The sequence below is a fragment of the Salvelinus namaycush genome, chromosome 4 (assembly GCF_016432855.1).
Source record: "Salvelinus namaycush isolate Seneca chromosome 4, SaNama_1.0, whole genome shotgun sequence".
Classification (NCBI taxonomy): Eukaryota; Metazoa; Chordata; class Actinopteri; order Salmoniformes; family Salmonidae; genus Salvelinus; species Salvelinus namaycush.
Genome location: NC_052310.1, coordinates 21,559,024 through 21,574,671, shown reverse-complemented (window position 1 = coordinate 21,574,671; position 15,648 = coordinate 21,559,024). Strand labels below are relative to the sequence as shown.

At 43.7% G+C, this 15,648-nt stretch overlaps 1 protein-coding gene across 15 annotated transcripts in view; it reads right to left on the bottom strand.

The window, feature by feature from the left end:
• The window catches only part of LOC120046309 (transcription factor 7-like 2), a 107,512-nt gene that overhangs the window by 67,343 nt on the left and 24,521 nt on the right, over window positions 1-15,648 (bottom strand). For all 15 annotated transcript variants that reach the window (XM_038991419.1, XM_038991417.1, XM_038991424.1 and 12 more), the window contains exon 4: window positions 4,039-4,134. In XM_038991419.1, the coding sequence (XP_038847347.1) occupies window positions 4,039-4,134 (96 nt within the window). The remainder of the gene's footprint in view (window positions 1-4,038; window positions 4,135-15,648) is intronic.

Below are 15,648 nucleotides of genomic sequence, written 5' to 3'. Positions count from 1 at the left end.
CTAAGGATGACCGGCCAAGCCGTTCAGCCACAGTTGGGGACTGAGAAGTCATTGTGGGCATTTCCTGAACACATCTATTCTATTTCAAAATGTAGGGATGGGCACTTCATTTCAAGCCAGCTCCCACTCGTTTCTGTAGGTCTTCTTCCAGTGCACTTTATACAGAGTGACAAAAGGGCCTGCAACGTGAAAGCCGAGTGTTCATTGGTTAGAAAGCCTCAGGTGGGAGGTCTTTCCATACATAGATGTAACGGTCAGGTTCCATCACTTCCTCAAAGCTAATTATCATACACTCGGAATAGGCACACAACACCTTTCCCTTACTCCCTCAAGTTCCATGTTTCACACTGCTCCTGACACACACACACACACACACACTACACGGAGGCCCAATTGGGAAATGGTTAACACTCCAGCCCATCCCCTGTTGCTAGTGAAAGCCCAGAAAACAATGCAGACATTGTCTGGCCTAAACAAGACTCTACCAAAAGGACTGTGTGTGTGTGTGTGTGTGCGCACGTGCACTCTCTCGCTCTCAAACATATGCGTATTTCTGCCCCAGTTCCCAGCATGTCAATTTAAGAAACATTGTTAAGAATGTTTGACTTGCACCATAATAGTAAGTCTAAAGTGGTTGCGAAATGAAGGCTATTCATCACATAGCCTATAATTTACTTTGTCAGATGACTGACTAAGAAGATGACTCAATGTTTTAAAGCCAACAACAAGTGACGTCCCCTTTCTTACATTCCCTTACCCTTTTCTAGTCTTTATACAGAGTAGAAATGTAAAGTACTTTTCTTAACTTGTACGTGTTGAGAAATGGCATGACCAGAACACCCCCGTTTTATGCCTGGCCACTGCTATGATGACTGACTGAGTCGCAGCAGTGACTGTGATGTGGGGGAACACACACACACACACACAACAAATCCAGTAACAAATCATAAATCTGTCTAAAAACAAATCCCACCTCTAAGCTACTAGAAAAAGTGGCATAAAACATCAGCCAATTGGTTATCTGTGGTGCACCAATAATGAAGATGACTGTCAACTCATTGAGTTTTGAGACTGTGTTCATGATGTGTCACATGAAGATAACATTAGGAACTGTATGACTACGGACTGAGGGTCTATTTCCCACAATATCTCGGACTGTTGACTGTGTGAGGCAGATGCACAATACAAAAATGTCTCTCCCTGGGTTCCTTTCTGTAAAAAAATCACATCAATAGACATATCAATAAATAATAACATTCAGCCAATGGTCTAAAAGTTCAGCGGCAGCGGTTTGGAGGCTGCCCCGCAGGGCGGTCAGACACTTCAAAGGCCCTGGCGTGCCCCCTTTGCGAGCGTGGAGGTGATGGGCAAACCACGCAGCCTCGTAACGACAAGCCCTTGCGAGGTCACTTCCTCCAGACCCTCAAGAGCTCCACCCACTTCTACCCCAGAAACTGACCTACCCAGAGACTCTTCACAAGATAGTCCATTTTTGTTTCATTCTGTGTATCTGTCCATCTGTCTTTGTCCTACTCCATCTCTCTCTGCTCAATTTAGCATTTGTATGTCTCAAACTTGATCTTTTTGTTTTATTTACTGTTTCACTGTCTCTGACTTTTTCTAAGATTGTTGAAGGGTCACTTGAACTTCTCCTTATCTTCGGTGCCTATCGGCTGGCTCTTATCGCTGCAGTGCAGACAGCATATTCCTAGCCAAAGAGGTCAAGGTTCTTCCCATTTAAAAGCAAAAAGAAACCACTGTTTACTGCTCAATTTATTGATAAGGGGATCACGTAGAGTAACATATAGGCCATGTTGGTTAGGGGGTTGCGATCTATACATTTACACGCTGACTGAGACACGAAGGCGCAAGGTGCTGTTATCTCTGACCATACCCATCTGTCTATACGTTGTTAACACTGGAATGATGCAAACCAGGGAAACATTTAATCCAACTCCCCTCAGTCAGAGATAGATGGAGAGGAAGGGCGGGAGGGGAAATAACAAAACAAGCTTCATCTCACATTCAATTGAATCACTTACTCTAACAGCAAGTGTGCAGCAACACCTCTGATCTTACACCCCCCCCCCCCCCCCCCCCCGGTTCTTGATCAAACAAATCACAGATGGTACCGATCAATCAAAATAAATAATATAATAAACAATGAGATAAACACGTTTGCTGGCGCAACGAGACGCTAATGTATTCTGAGCACAAGGCATTTGAACCGGAACCGTGTGTTGGATGTCATCTTAGGAAAGTCCTCTTCAAGCCCCCGGTACTAAGGAGCAATGGAAGACGTGAGGTGATAAGTATTTACAGCCATATGACTCATGGAGGAATAAAAACAGAAGTATTTACCTGCAACTTAACTGCCTCCTACCAGCTTAATGATTTCAGACGAGATGTATGTCTCTTAAAATAACCGTCCAAGTAGGGCCCCCTGAACTTTACGGTATAAAAATAACACTGGCGTCTCTCGGAGGATAAGGAGGGACTGTCCTACTGAGTTTGGTTGTTGTGTTTGTTAGAGCACTGTCATCGCCATCTCTTTGTCTTAGCATAACTTTTGACAGGGTTTCTGTTTCAAATAAACAGCCTATTTTAAATTGTATGTACTTAACGAAACTGGGCAAAAGACTAAGAGGGCTGGCTAGCCAACTTTCTATTAATGTTGAACTGGAAACCATTTCTGATAGTATTTTTATTGTGGCTCATAAAAACGGTCTATACTTAGCAAATACCAACAGTGATGTACGTGAAGACAGTGCCTTGACAGTTATGCCACTAAATGTTCAAGTCTTTGCGTAAAAACTCAAGCGCTAAACAAATGTAGACTACGTGTTCGCTCCATGGGTCAACACAGGGTCAGCTATGTGGTGAACTCTAAATAAATCATGTCAGAGTAGGACTACTGATCTCGAATCAGTTCCCCCGTGTCCATGTAATCTTCTTTGCGATGATCCAAAAGTTCAAACTGATCCTAGATCAAAACTCATACTCGGAAAAGCTTTATGAATACGGGCCAATGGGTCTATAGCATAGCCTAAACCAAGTATATGTCCGATAATATTGCATATACACCATGTATGAACATTAACGTTGGTGATGTAACTCTAGAAACAATGCTACCCACTATGCTAATTCTGGCCTAAGGCACTTCTTAGTCACCTTGTTAACACCTTTAACATTCATGCCACACATCGGATTGATATTCCTCACCATGTTACTGTCCCATTGACCTGTCTTAATAGCCAGGAAAGTGAGAAACAGAACAGTATAACAGAGAACTGGCTTTTTAAATTTCAACATGGTCTATTAGACAACAAGGATTCAGTTTTCATGACCCTATCACGGTCCAATAGTCACGTAGCCAGCCTGGGTGCCAGAATGTGAGCAGCGTGGGTTCTTTAACCACGTGGCTATAACTCCACCTACACCGTGCTCATGAAGTCAGCAGAATAAACCTTCCATCTCTGAGGTTATGGGTCATCTCCATAGGTTTCCCTATAAGGTTCATATCTTTATCCTTATCCGGCTCCAAACTCTACTGTACAGTAAGGGCTGGGCGGGGCCTTGTGTCGACACACTGCATCCGAAGCGGCGTGGCCGTCCAAAGAGCAATGGTCACCTGCCACTTTGCCAACTCCACTACAGCCAACAGCTTATCCCAAGTGAGCTTTGCCTTTCCCATGATCTTACCACTGGCTTTACGCAATCAGTACAATCAATATAATTATTATAGCCCCCAAAATGCTTTATATAAGCAAGACACCCCTCTAAAAATATGATGAGTAGCTACCTCTGTTGGTCGGGTTTAAAATATCTTGGCTGGTTAGTGAGTGACTGTCATTTCCAGGAAGACAGCCATCTCTCTAGGTATTTCAGTTAGTCACTGACATCCATTCAACAGGTTTTGTGTTGGAAAAAGAGGGTATACAGAGGTGTACAACAGGATACAGTAGAAGGGTTGTCATTCCGTCTTAGAGGGAAAAAGAGGTAGAGAAATGTAAAGGACTAAAGCAGGGTGTTACTTACAACGATGTGCGCCGGTGACGGGGACCGGGCATCTTTAAGTGCTTGTCTACTTTGAAGACTTCCGTGGTCTAGCAGGGGCCATTTCATCTGTAGGTACTAGATGGCGAGAAAGAAACAAAGTGGAGAAAGAAAAAAAAGAACACGTTAACGATGCAGGAAGTAATTTAAAAAAAAACATTTAACAAAAAGGAATCAACATTTTAAAAGAGATGACATGAAAGAAAGTAAAAACAATTTAAATTTGTTCCTGAGGTTTTGCCTCAGGAACAAGTACACGCTCTTCATATGGATTGAGAGGAATCATAACATTGCGTTTTCGGTGTCATATTAGTCCCCGCCCTGAAAAAACGACATTAGATTGAAACCATTTATTACAGACATTAAAAAAGAGAACTACATGTCCTAGCAGTTTGAAGGGGGTACAGTTGTGTTCTATGGCATCCGTTCAAGAATTAGAACCGTTCCAAATCTGAGGTAGGCTAAATCACTGCTTCTGTGAAGGCTACTGTAAGTGGATTATGGGTTTAGAATGACTTAATGCCATAAATGTGACCACTCTGGGATTCCAGGTGACTTGAATGACTTTTATTGGCCAACCTCATAAAACGGTGCACTGTGGAGCCACGGCACGCTGTTTTCGGTCTGACTCTACCTAGTGACTGTCCCAGTGAATAATTGACTTGGCCTTTATCAGGACTGAGTGACACACACACACACTCACACACACACGAGAGAGTGGGAGTGAGCGAGAGTGAGAGAGACACACACGCGATGTAGATAGATACATGGACGATTTTCTCATAAACTGGGTGGAGCCCTTTAAATCAGATGATATGCCAATCGTTTTGGTGACATAGTCAACCATACTTAGTTTCCTGGACTGTAACGCGGAAGGAATGAGGAGGAAGAGCAGTTGCTCTGAATTATGAGCTAAGGAATCAGGGAGAGCAAAGTCTGAACCATTGCAGGACAAACTTTACAGCGGCAAGAACTTCATAAAGAAGAAGCCTAGCATCTTAAGTATTGCGACCAATGTCTTCTTTGTCAACAGGTCATACTGACTATTTACCTTCAAAGGATTCAAGGACACTCTCAAAAGGGTACTCATATAATGCAATAGTGGAAGTATAATACCCCCCCGCTCATTCCACTACCCACAGCTGAATGCTTTCCCTTCTAGACCTCTATTTGCTGTGCCTGCTCTTTGACTATAGCTAATGCTCCCACTACATTTTGACACAGTGATCCTTCCGGGGTGACCCTGCTATAGACTACTCTTGCCTTACGAATGTCAGGTCTACCAAGTCGGAGGGGGCACAGACTGAGATCACCTCAGCTGCCTGCCTGCGCTCAGAGAGGGCCCCCAACATAAGTTACGTTACAGGGGGTCAACAGGGTCAAACAGGCACTTACTGTACGGTGTGAGAAATAGAACTACTAAATATCATGCTAGGGCGCACTGTGTAAGAACCATTGACCTTTCCATACTGCTGACTGACGGAGAGTACATTCAAATAGGTATTCAAACCAATACGTCAAACGGTGACAGGAGTTCCCTGAATTTGCATGTGGGGCTGTGGACACACTCCTAATGGGAATGAGGGCAGTCAAAATATGAATGGAAAAATATGCCATAAAAAAGAACTATAAAACCCTGTACAGTTGATATAACATGATCAACAACTAAATATGTACAGGGAGAACAACACAACCAGATAGGAAAACTGACACCAAGAGAATAAGGCGAGAGAGAGAGAGAGAGAGAGAGAGAGAGAGAAAGAAAGGGGGTCGTTAGAGTTGGCTAGTGGAAACACTGGAGGGTTCCGGACTCGTTTCTTAACCTTGGGACCACAGGCCGGCGCATGAAAAATGGATTTGAAGTAAACTCGATATAAAAAGTAGCACCGTAATGTATGCCGCCTTATACCACACCAGGTCCCCCCAAAGGAAACTTCTGACAAGTCGAGTTGGCCTTGTATCTTGGCCTCTGATGCAAAGGGAACATCAACTGCTGGGCTAGGATTCCGTCCAAAAAACTTGGCCGGAGCTAGAATTGGAATGTTGTCATTCCATATACGTCTGTGTCCCTATCCTTAGCCTCTAAATAAAACAATCACTATGGCCCTTCTGCTGCACGCTATCCAACAGCTCCTTTCCTGTAGCCTATTCAACTACCTAATCAGAGCTACTCTCTGTCCTCTATGTAAGGGCCTGTGCTAGAAGAAATCTGTACACTTGTGTGTTGCTGTGTTTGTTACTACGTCAGAAAGTGTGTGTGTGTGTGTGTGTGTGTGTGTGTGACGTCTGTATTTGTGTGTGTGCCACAACCCTTCCTGAGACCGTGGATAAATCAGTGGTAATTAGCAGAGGGTTCACTGCAGGGTGCTTTGCTGTGGTTTGTGCTGGAGGGAGTTATTGACTCCCGTCCTCTGCCTGACTCCCGTCCTCTGCCTCAGCCCCTGTAACAAAAACTCCGGCTGGCTCCACAACGACTCATTTATGACCCCCGCAAGGCTTTTACTGCAACGGTATGTTTGTGCGTCAAGGGGTGGAAAATAGTGATGGCCGTAAAAAAAATCGCTATTTACATATTGTGATATTATTTTTTATGATATATCGTATCGTTTTGACAATATCACAATATTACTTTGCGCTAATTGGCTGTACCTGCACCGAAACTATTTTTCCTTCAAGGCTTGTTCATCATCTTCTTTTTAAATAGGAAGCCAATTTGTTTTCAGCACTTGTATTTCTATGACACAGTGACACAGTGATTGTATTTCTATGATTGATCAAAACTCGTTTTATCATGACTCTCTCTTGTTCTTCTGCAGCAGACATATGGTGAGAAATATGTTTTGGAACATCGAATCACAGTAAAATCGCAGTATAAAAATCGCAATACATATAAAATCATGAGAATCGCAATACATATAGAATCATGAGAATCGCAATACATATCATATCGGCACCTGAGTATCGTGGTAATATCATATTGTGAGGTCCCTGGCAATTCCCAGCCCTAGTGGAAAAGACGACTTGTAAAGCTCCAGTGATTGTGGTCTTGTGGTTTTTACAGACCCCCCACAATGGGTATTAATTGCCATGAAGGGACGGGGAGATGGAGGCACTTGAGAGTGATGTGAGGTAACTCAGAACAGCATATACAGTGCCTTCATAGAGTATTCATACCATTCTACATTATGTTACAGTCCGAATTCAAAATAGATTAAATATATATTTTTCTCTCACCCATCTACACACAATACCCCATAACGAAAGATGAAAACATGTTTCTAAGAATTTTTGCAAATGTATTGAAAATGAAATACAGAAATATCTAATTTATATAAGTATTCACACCAGTAAGTCAATACTTTGTAGAAGCACCTTTGGCAGCTTTGAGTCTTTCTGGGTAAGTCTCTAAGAGCGTTGCACACCTGGATTGTGCAACATTTGCCCATTATTCTTTTCAAAATTCTGTGTTTGAAATTCACTGCTTGACTGAGGTACCTCACAGACAATTGCATGTGTCGGGTACAGAGATGAGGTAGTCATTCAAAAATCACAGTAAACATTATTATTGCACACAGAGTGAGCCCATGCAACTTCTTATGTGACGTATTTACGTTTTTGCCATAACAAAGGGATTAAATACTTATTGACTCAAGACATTTCAGCTTTTAATTTTTAATTAAATCCAATTTTACATTCTGGGGTATTGTGTGTAGGCCAGTAACAAACAAAAACAAAAATCACAATTGAATCCATTCTAAATTCAGGCTGTAACACAACAAAATGTGGAAAAAGTCAAGGGGTCTGAATAATTTCTTAAGGCACCGTACACACTTAGAAAAAAGGGTTCCAAAAGGGTTATTCAGCTATCCCATAGGATAACCCTTTTTAGTTCCAGGTAGAACTCTTTTGGGTTCCATGTAGAACCCCAGGGACTTTTCTGCCATTGAAATCCTGGACGCTTAAAAAAATTGCATTTAGAAAGTATTCAGACCCCTTCCCTTTTTCCACATTTTGTTACGTTACCGCCTTATTCTAAAATGTATTAAATTAAAAAAATCTCATCATCCTACACACAATACCCCATAACGACAAACAGGTTTTACGAAATGTTTGCTAATTTATTATAAATAAAAAACAGAAATACCATATTTACATAAGTATTCAAACCCTTTGCTATGAGACTCGAAATTGAGCTCAGGTGTATCCTGTTTCCACCTGTGGTAAATTGAATTGACTGATTTGGAAAGGCACACACCTGTCTATATAAGGTCCCAGACTGGATTGTGTCGAGGCACAGATCTGGGGAAGGGTACAAAAAAATGTCTGCAGTATTGAAGGTCCCCAAGAACACAGTGGCCTCCACCAAGACTCTTCCTAGAGCTGCCCCCCTGGGCCAAACTGAGCAATCGGGGGAGAAGGGCCTTGGTCAGGGAGGTGACCAAGAACCCAATGGTCACTCTAACAGAGCTCCAGAGTTTGTCTGTGGAGATGGGAGAAACTTCCAGAAGGACAATCATCTCTGCAGCAGTCCACCAATCAGGCCTTTATGGTAGAGTGGCCAGATGTAAGCCACTCCTCAGTAAAAGGCACATCAAAGCTCAATGGAGTTTGTCAAAAGGCACCTAAAGGACTCTCAGACCATGAGAAACAAGATTCTCTGGTCTAATGAAACCAAGATTGAACTCTTTGGCCTGAATGCCAAGCATCACTTCTGGAGGAAACCTGGCACCATTCCTACGGTGAAGCATGGTGGTGGCAGCCTCATGCTGTGGGGATGTTTTTTCAGCTGCAGGGACTGGGAGACTAGTCAGGATTGAGGGAAAGATGAAAGGAGAAAAGTACAGAGAAATCCTTGATGAAAACCTGCTCCAGAGCACTCAGGACCAGAGACTGGGGCGAAGGTTTACCTTCCAACAGGACAACAACCCTAAGCACACAGCCAAGACAACGCAGGAGTGGCTTCGGGAGTCTCTGAATGTCCTTGAGTGGCCCAGCCAGAGCCCGGACTTGAACCTGATCGAACATCTCTGGAGAAACACTGAACATTGTATTTTATTTATTTAACCTTTATTTTAAAATAAAATAGCTGTGCTGTGACGCTCCCCATCCAACCTGACAGAGCTTGAGAGCATCTGCAGAGAAGAATGGGAGAAACTTCCCAAATACAGGTGTGCCAAGCTTGTAGCGTCATCATACCCAAGAAGACTCAAGGCTGTAATCGCTGCCAATGTTGCTTCAACAAAATACTGAGTAAAAGGTCTGAATACTTATGTAAATGTGATATTTCTTTAAAAAAAAAGTTTTTTAAACATTTGCTCAAATGTATAAAAACATGTTTTTGCTTTGTCATTATAGGGTATTGTGGGTAGATTGATGAGGGAAAAATCTATTTAATCCATTTTAGAATGGCGTGGTTACACGTGGTCTGTGGTTGTGAGGCCGGTTGGACCTAGAGAAATTAACATTCCTTTCTCTGGCAACAGACATTCCTGCAGTCAGCATGCAAATTGCACACTCACTCAAAACTTGAAACATCTGTGGCATTGCGTTGTGCAACAAAAACTTCCCATTTTAAAGTGGCCTTTTATTGTCCCCAGCACAAGGTGCACCTGTGTAATGGCCATGCTGTTTAATCAGATTCTTGATATGACACACCTGTTAGGTGGATGGATTTTCTTGGCAAAGGAGGAATGCTCACTAACAGGGATATAAACAAATTTGTGCACCAAATTTTTGAGAAATAAGCTTTGTGCGTATGGGATTTTTTTTTATTTCAGCTCATGAAAAATGGAGCCAACACTTTACATGTTGCGTTTATATTTTTGTTCAGTGTATATACAGTTGAAGTCGGAAGTTTACATACACCTTAGCCAAATACATTTAAACTCAGTTTTTCACAATTCCTGACATTTAATCCGAGTATAAATTCCCTGTTTTAGGTCAGTTAGGATTACCACTTTATTTTAAGAATGTGAAATGTCAGAATAATAGTAGAGAGAATTATTTATTTCAGCTTTTATTTCTTTCATCACATTCCCATAGGGTCAGAAGTTCACATACATTCAATTTGTATTTGGTAGCATTGCCTTTAAATTGTTTAACTTGGGTCAAACATTTCGGGTAGCCTTCCACAAGCTTCCCACAATAAGTTGGGGGAATTTTGGCCCATTCCTCCTGACTGAGCTGGTATAACTGAGTCAGGTTTGTAGGCCTCCTTGCTCGCACACACTTTTTCAGTTCTGCCCACAAATGTTCTATAGGATTGAGGTCAGGGCTTTGTGATGGCCACTCCAATACCTTGACTTTGTTGTCCTGAAGCCATTTTGCCACAACTTTGGAAGTATGCTTGGGGTCATTGTCCATTTGGAAGACCCATTTGCGACCAAGCTTTAACTTCCTGACTGATGTCTTGAGATGTTGCTTCAATATATCTACATCATTTTCCTCCCTCATGATGCCATCTATTTTGTGATGTGCACCAGTCCCTCCTGCAGCAAAGCACCCCCACAACATGATGCTGCCACCCCCGTGCTTCACGGTTGGAATGGTGTTCTTCGGCTTGCAAGCCTCCCCCCTTTTCTTCCAAACATAACGATGGTCATTATGGACAACAGTTTTATTTCTGTTTCATCAGACCAGAGGACATTTCTCCAAAAAGTACGATCTTTGTCCCCATGTGCAGTTGCAAACCGTAGTCTGGCTTTTTTATGGCGGTTTTGGAGCAGTGGCTTCTTCCTTGCTGAGCGGCCTTTCAGGTTATATCGATATAGGACTATTTTTACTGTGGATATAGATACTTTTGTACCTGTTTCCTCCAGCATCTTCACAAGGTCCTTTGCTGTTGTTCTGGGATTGATTTGTACTTTTCGCACCAAAGTACGTTCATCTCTAGGAGACAGAACGCGTCTCCTTCCTGAGCGGTGTGACGGCTCCATGGTCCCATGGTGTTTATACTTGGGTACTATTGTTTGTACAGATGAACGTGGTACCTTCAAGCGTTTGGAAATTGCTCCCAAGGATGAACCAGACTTGTGGAGGTATACCATTTTTTTTTTATAGGTCTTGGCTGATTTCTTTTGATTTTCCCATGATGTCAAGCAAAGAAGCACTGAGTTTGAAGGTAGGCCTTGAAATACATCCACAGGTACACCTCCAATTGACTCAAATGATGCCAATTAGCCTATCAGAAGCTTCTAAAGCCATGACATCATTTTTTTTGAATTTTCCAAGCTGTTTAAAGGCACAGTCAACTTAGTGTATGTAAACTTCTTACCCACTGGACTTGTGATACAGTGAATTATAAGTGAAATAATCTGTCTGTAAACAATTGTTGGAAAAATGACTTGTGTCATGCACAAAGTAGATGTCCTAACAGACTTGCAAATACTATAGTTTGTTAATAAGAAATTTGTGCAGTGGTTGAAAAAACAGTTTTAATGACTCCAACCTAAGTGTATGTAAACTTCCAACTTCAACTGTATTTATTGTATTTTATTTTTTAGAAATACATTGTATGGATGGCAAAACTCAGTGTAAACCTCAACGACTAAAACCAGATATAAAGTACGTAGAAAAGATAATGGCCCTAAATATTTTTTGGATGATATAATCTTTTGAGTACTCACAACCACCAAAATAAAAGCTTGACAGACAGTCAGGGAGAATCCCATTTTTGATCTAGAAAAAAACCTGGAACCCTCTGTTGAAAGTGTCTACACTTCGGGGACAGCCGAATAACCTTTTTTTGGTTCTAGATAGCACCTTTTTTCGAAGAGTGTACTGGTGCCAGAGAGCCTGGTGGATGTCACATTCCTAATTCTGATTCCAGTCATTGGAAACTCTTCTTATAGACTAGACTAACCAAATGATTGTCCAATTTTAGTACTATTGTCCAGAGGCACAAATATCCACACAACCACAGGGAGGCCTTGAGTGAGGGGACGTCCGTTGAGGTGGTATGTGTTTGGGGGGGGGGGGGGGGGGGGGGGGGGGGGTGAAAGGTGACACCCCAGAGTGTGGTGCTGGAGCAGTGAGAGACGGAGAAACAGGGGGCACATGCCCTGACAGGCAGCTCCACTTCAGGCTGCTATTGCAAATGTTCTCACATGCTAATCCCTCCTGCAGGTTTTACAAGCATGCCAAGGAAAACGGAGCCCCGGCAAGTGGCAAGCTTTCTGACCCCACCTCCTCCCCCTTTCCCCTCCTCCCTCGTTCCTCCCTCCTCCCAGCGCCTGCTGACGAACGCGCCGCCGGGGCTTGAGTAGGCAGTGACCCCTGACCCCTCTCTGACGCCCTGCTCCCCCCCTGAAAAACTCTCCTGCTAGGAGGGCCTCCCTGGTAACTCAAGAGCCATTCCAATGTGACAAATTGCTCCGGAGGATAACTCTCTCGCCCCCTACCTCTTCTACCTCCCCTTACCCCCAGCATCTCCCGCCCCTAAGAGCCACCCAGAGCACACACTGTGCATGGGAGGGGGCGTCCCCCTCCCCTTCTTACCCCCTCCCCTTCTTACCCCCCCCCCCATTGAATAACTCAATTGTCTCTGATGAAGTGAAAGACAAGGGAGTCCTCTAAATCCTTACACAGGGATGAACTCTCTCTCTTCCGCCTGGAGATTTCCCATAGCGACAAGCACACTGGTTAGAAAGTGGGTGAGAGTTAGTGATAGAGAAGTGGTCTTAAAAAATAGCCCCAAGCCCCCACATTTCACTACCAAGGTCTAACTGCTGGACTGTCTGCTTGCCATATTTGAGTGACTGATGCAGAAGTTCAGCTTGGCATGGCTTGAGCTGCTGAATGAGACCCAGTCATCACAATGCAAACAAGCTGAGGCTAACCCAGTGCCATCCATTATACAGGAGGAGGCCACAGCGGGAAACAGAGTGCATTGTGAGTGCTCACACATCCTTCCACGTCCACACCACCAATTGGGCGATAGTACTGAATATTTGACTTGGAATACGAGAGGACTAATAGAACATTTTAACCTGAAATACTTCGATACATACTGTATGTCATTAACACTAGTCTAATGCATAATGTTACTAAAGCTCTCCCAAAATGTACGGATTTCATGAATAAGCTAAGCGTCAAAACACTGACCAAATAAAATAATCTTATGCAATTTTACTAGCGATAAACCGAGTCAGCTGCCCTGAATTGTGGAGACGGTCGATGGTGTAAAACCTGTTGTTGTTAAAACCCCATCTAACGTGTTTATCACATCCAATCCAAGCCTCGGCGCAGACCGGTTTGTTAATTTACTTTTGGATTAAGAGCAGAGGCTTTCCCCCAATCAGACAAACAGGCTTCCTAATGTGCCAAAGTGGCTTGGAACACTGTAAATATTCCCCACAGACCAGCGAGAGAGGATGAAGTGAATCCCGGTCGCAGGCCAAACGGGGTCTAGAGGCATTCCAGCCCTGTAAACAACGTGAGAGAGAGAGGCGAGCAGCTCAGGTTTACATATGGAGCCTGGGTCTTGCTCTGGAGACCCCAGGCAGATCTCCAGCCCATCTGTGGCCATGGGTGCTGCTGCCTCATAGTACAGCCATGACACAGCCACCGCCAGACAGACACAAGAGCAGTGGTTGTGTACCACACACACACAGACACACACACAGATTTTGACATGTAGGCTACAAGGAGCAACATACGCATACACTCAACACAAAGTGACAGGCATGTTCACCACACACACACACACACACACACACACACACACACACACACACACACACACACACACACACACACACACACACACACACACACACACACACACACATTACTGAACACATGCTCATCATGTCCAATAACACCCTGGGGACAGGGGCCTGGGATCAGAATGATAGCTCGCAGATAACACCAAATCAAACAACAAATATAAAAGAGCTTTATTCAAAAGAGTCAATCCCACTATCCCAGCGTGAAGTCTTATTGGCGTTGACTAAGACTAGAAGGTCTAAGAAGGTGTATTGTTTAACTTCACATTCTCCTAAGGACAGCTGCCAGATTCAAATTATACTGGGAAACGATGGGCGAATATGTTTCCTTGTTGATATTTGTGGGTTCCTTTGTCTAGGCCACAGGTGCAGGGCTAAAATATGCACCCACTTGTTGGGGCGGGAACAGTCATTTTCTGTAATTGAGGGGGGGGGGGGGGGGGGGGGGGGGGAGAAGAATTATGCAATCCAGACTCTTTGAAATCCCCCAGGTCAAAAGAGAGACCCTTTCCCAATCTCTAGGATGTGTGTGTGCGTACGTGTGTGTGTGCGTGTGTGTGTGTGTGTGTGGGTGCGTATGTAGGCTTTGTCTCCAGAAAACTGCGGATGGGGAGGAAGAAGAGTGAAATAAGCAGGCAAACAGCGAAGGGCAGTAGAGGAGGGGGAAAAGTCCAGCCAAAGCTGAGAGAAAGTTAGTCGACGCGAGAGGGCTCTTCATGACTGATTTAGTTCTTCTAATACACATTTTATGAGTAAATATTTGTATTTTTTTTTACAAGCCCCACCAGCTCTGATAGCCCGAGGCGTTTTGCACCAGGAAAATAACAGTGGAATATGGGAAGGCCTGGGGTTTGTGTGCCCTGGGGCGGGAAGGGGTCTGCTGGGCCTGCATTTACTCCAAAGCCAGAACCGCTAGGGGGTTCCACAAGGCCCTGACTCCAAAACCTCCCGCCTCCTCACCTCTTACACCCCCACTCCACACCGCAACCTCCTCCCCCACCCCTCCACACATCCTCTAAACGTATTCTACAAACTGTCTGAAAACAACGAGGCCAAAGCTGTGTTGGTTTCAAAAGACTTTGAGGCTTTGCACTCTTCCATAAAAAAAAATATTTTCACTGTTTCCTCAAAATGTGGCCCTGAACCCTTTCCTAATCTGTCCTGTTCTGGATGTTAACTCTGGTCTCAAACACAGATTCACCAGATATGTGTGGTCTTGCTCCTCCACTTTATACTTAACAGGTGAGGACACATGCCCTATTTAAAACACGGACTTGCAACACAAGTTTCAAAAGACGCACAACACACATTCAACAACCAGAAAATATCCAAAAAGGATTGAACAAAAGTTAATAACAGCAGTAAAATGCTCTGTTATAAACATGTCTGTTCGAAAGACAAAATAATCTGAACCAATGATAAATAAACTGAGTGACTGTGGGAGCTGGAGTATTTCAGCTCCAGGAGCTCCACAATACTTTAGAGACAATATTCTATAAGTGGAACAGGAGCTCAAGCAGTAGAACATTTGAGGTGCCGGTACTCAGCTCCTGTGAGCTCCTGGCCAAGTCAAGCACTGATCCCACTCCCAGTCACAGACACACTGGGGCACTCACATCTTCTCCAGGGATATGACATCATCCCAGTGTGACTCCAGACTGTTGGTGGATTTCCAGCCTACAGACTCAGAAAGTAAACAGTGTTGTGTTTCTTTAACTCCCCCTGGCTCTACCTCGCGGTGTCATTAAGAGTATCTTTGGGTCTTTCTATAAATAGAGCTGGGAGGCTGAGGACTGCAGGGGCCTGCTGTTCTTCCGACAGACCAGGGACGCTAATAAACAGCACAAGCATCTTTAACATCAGGCTT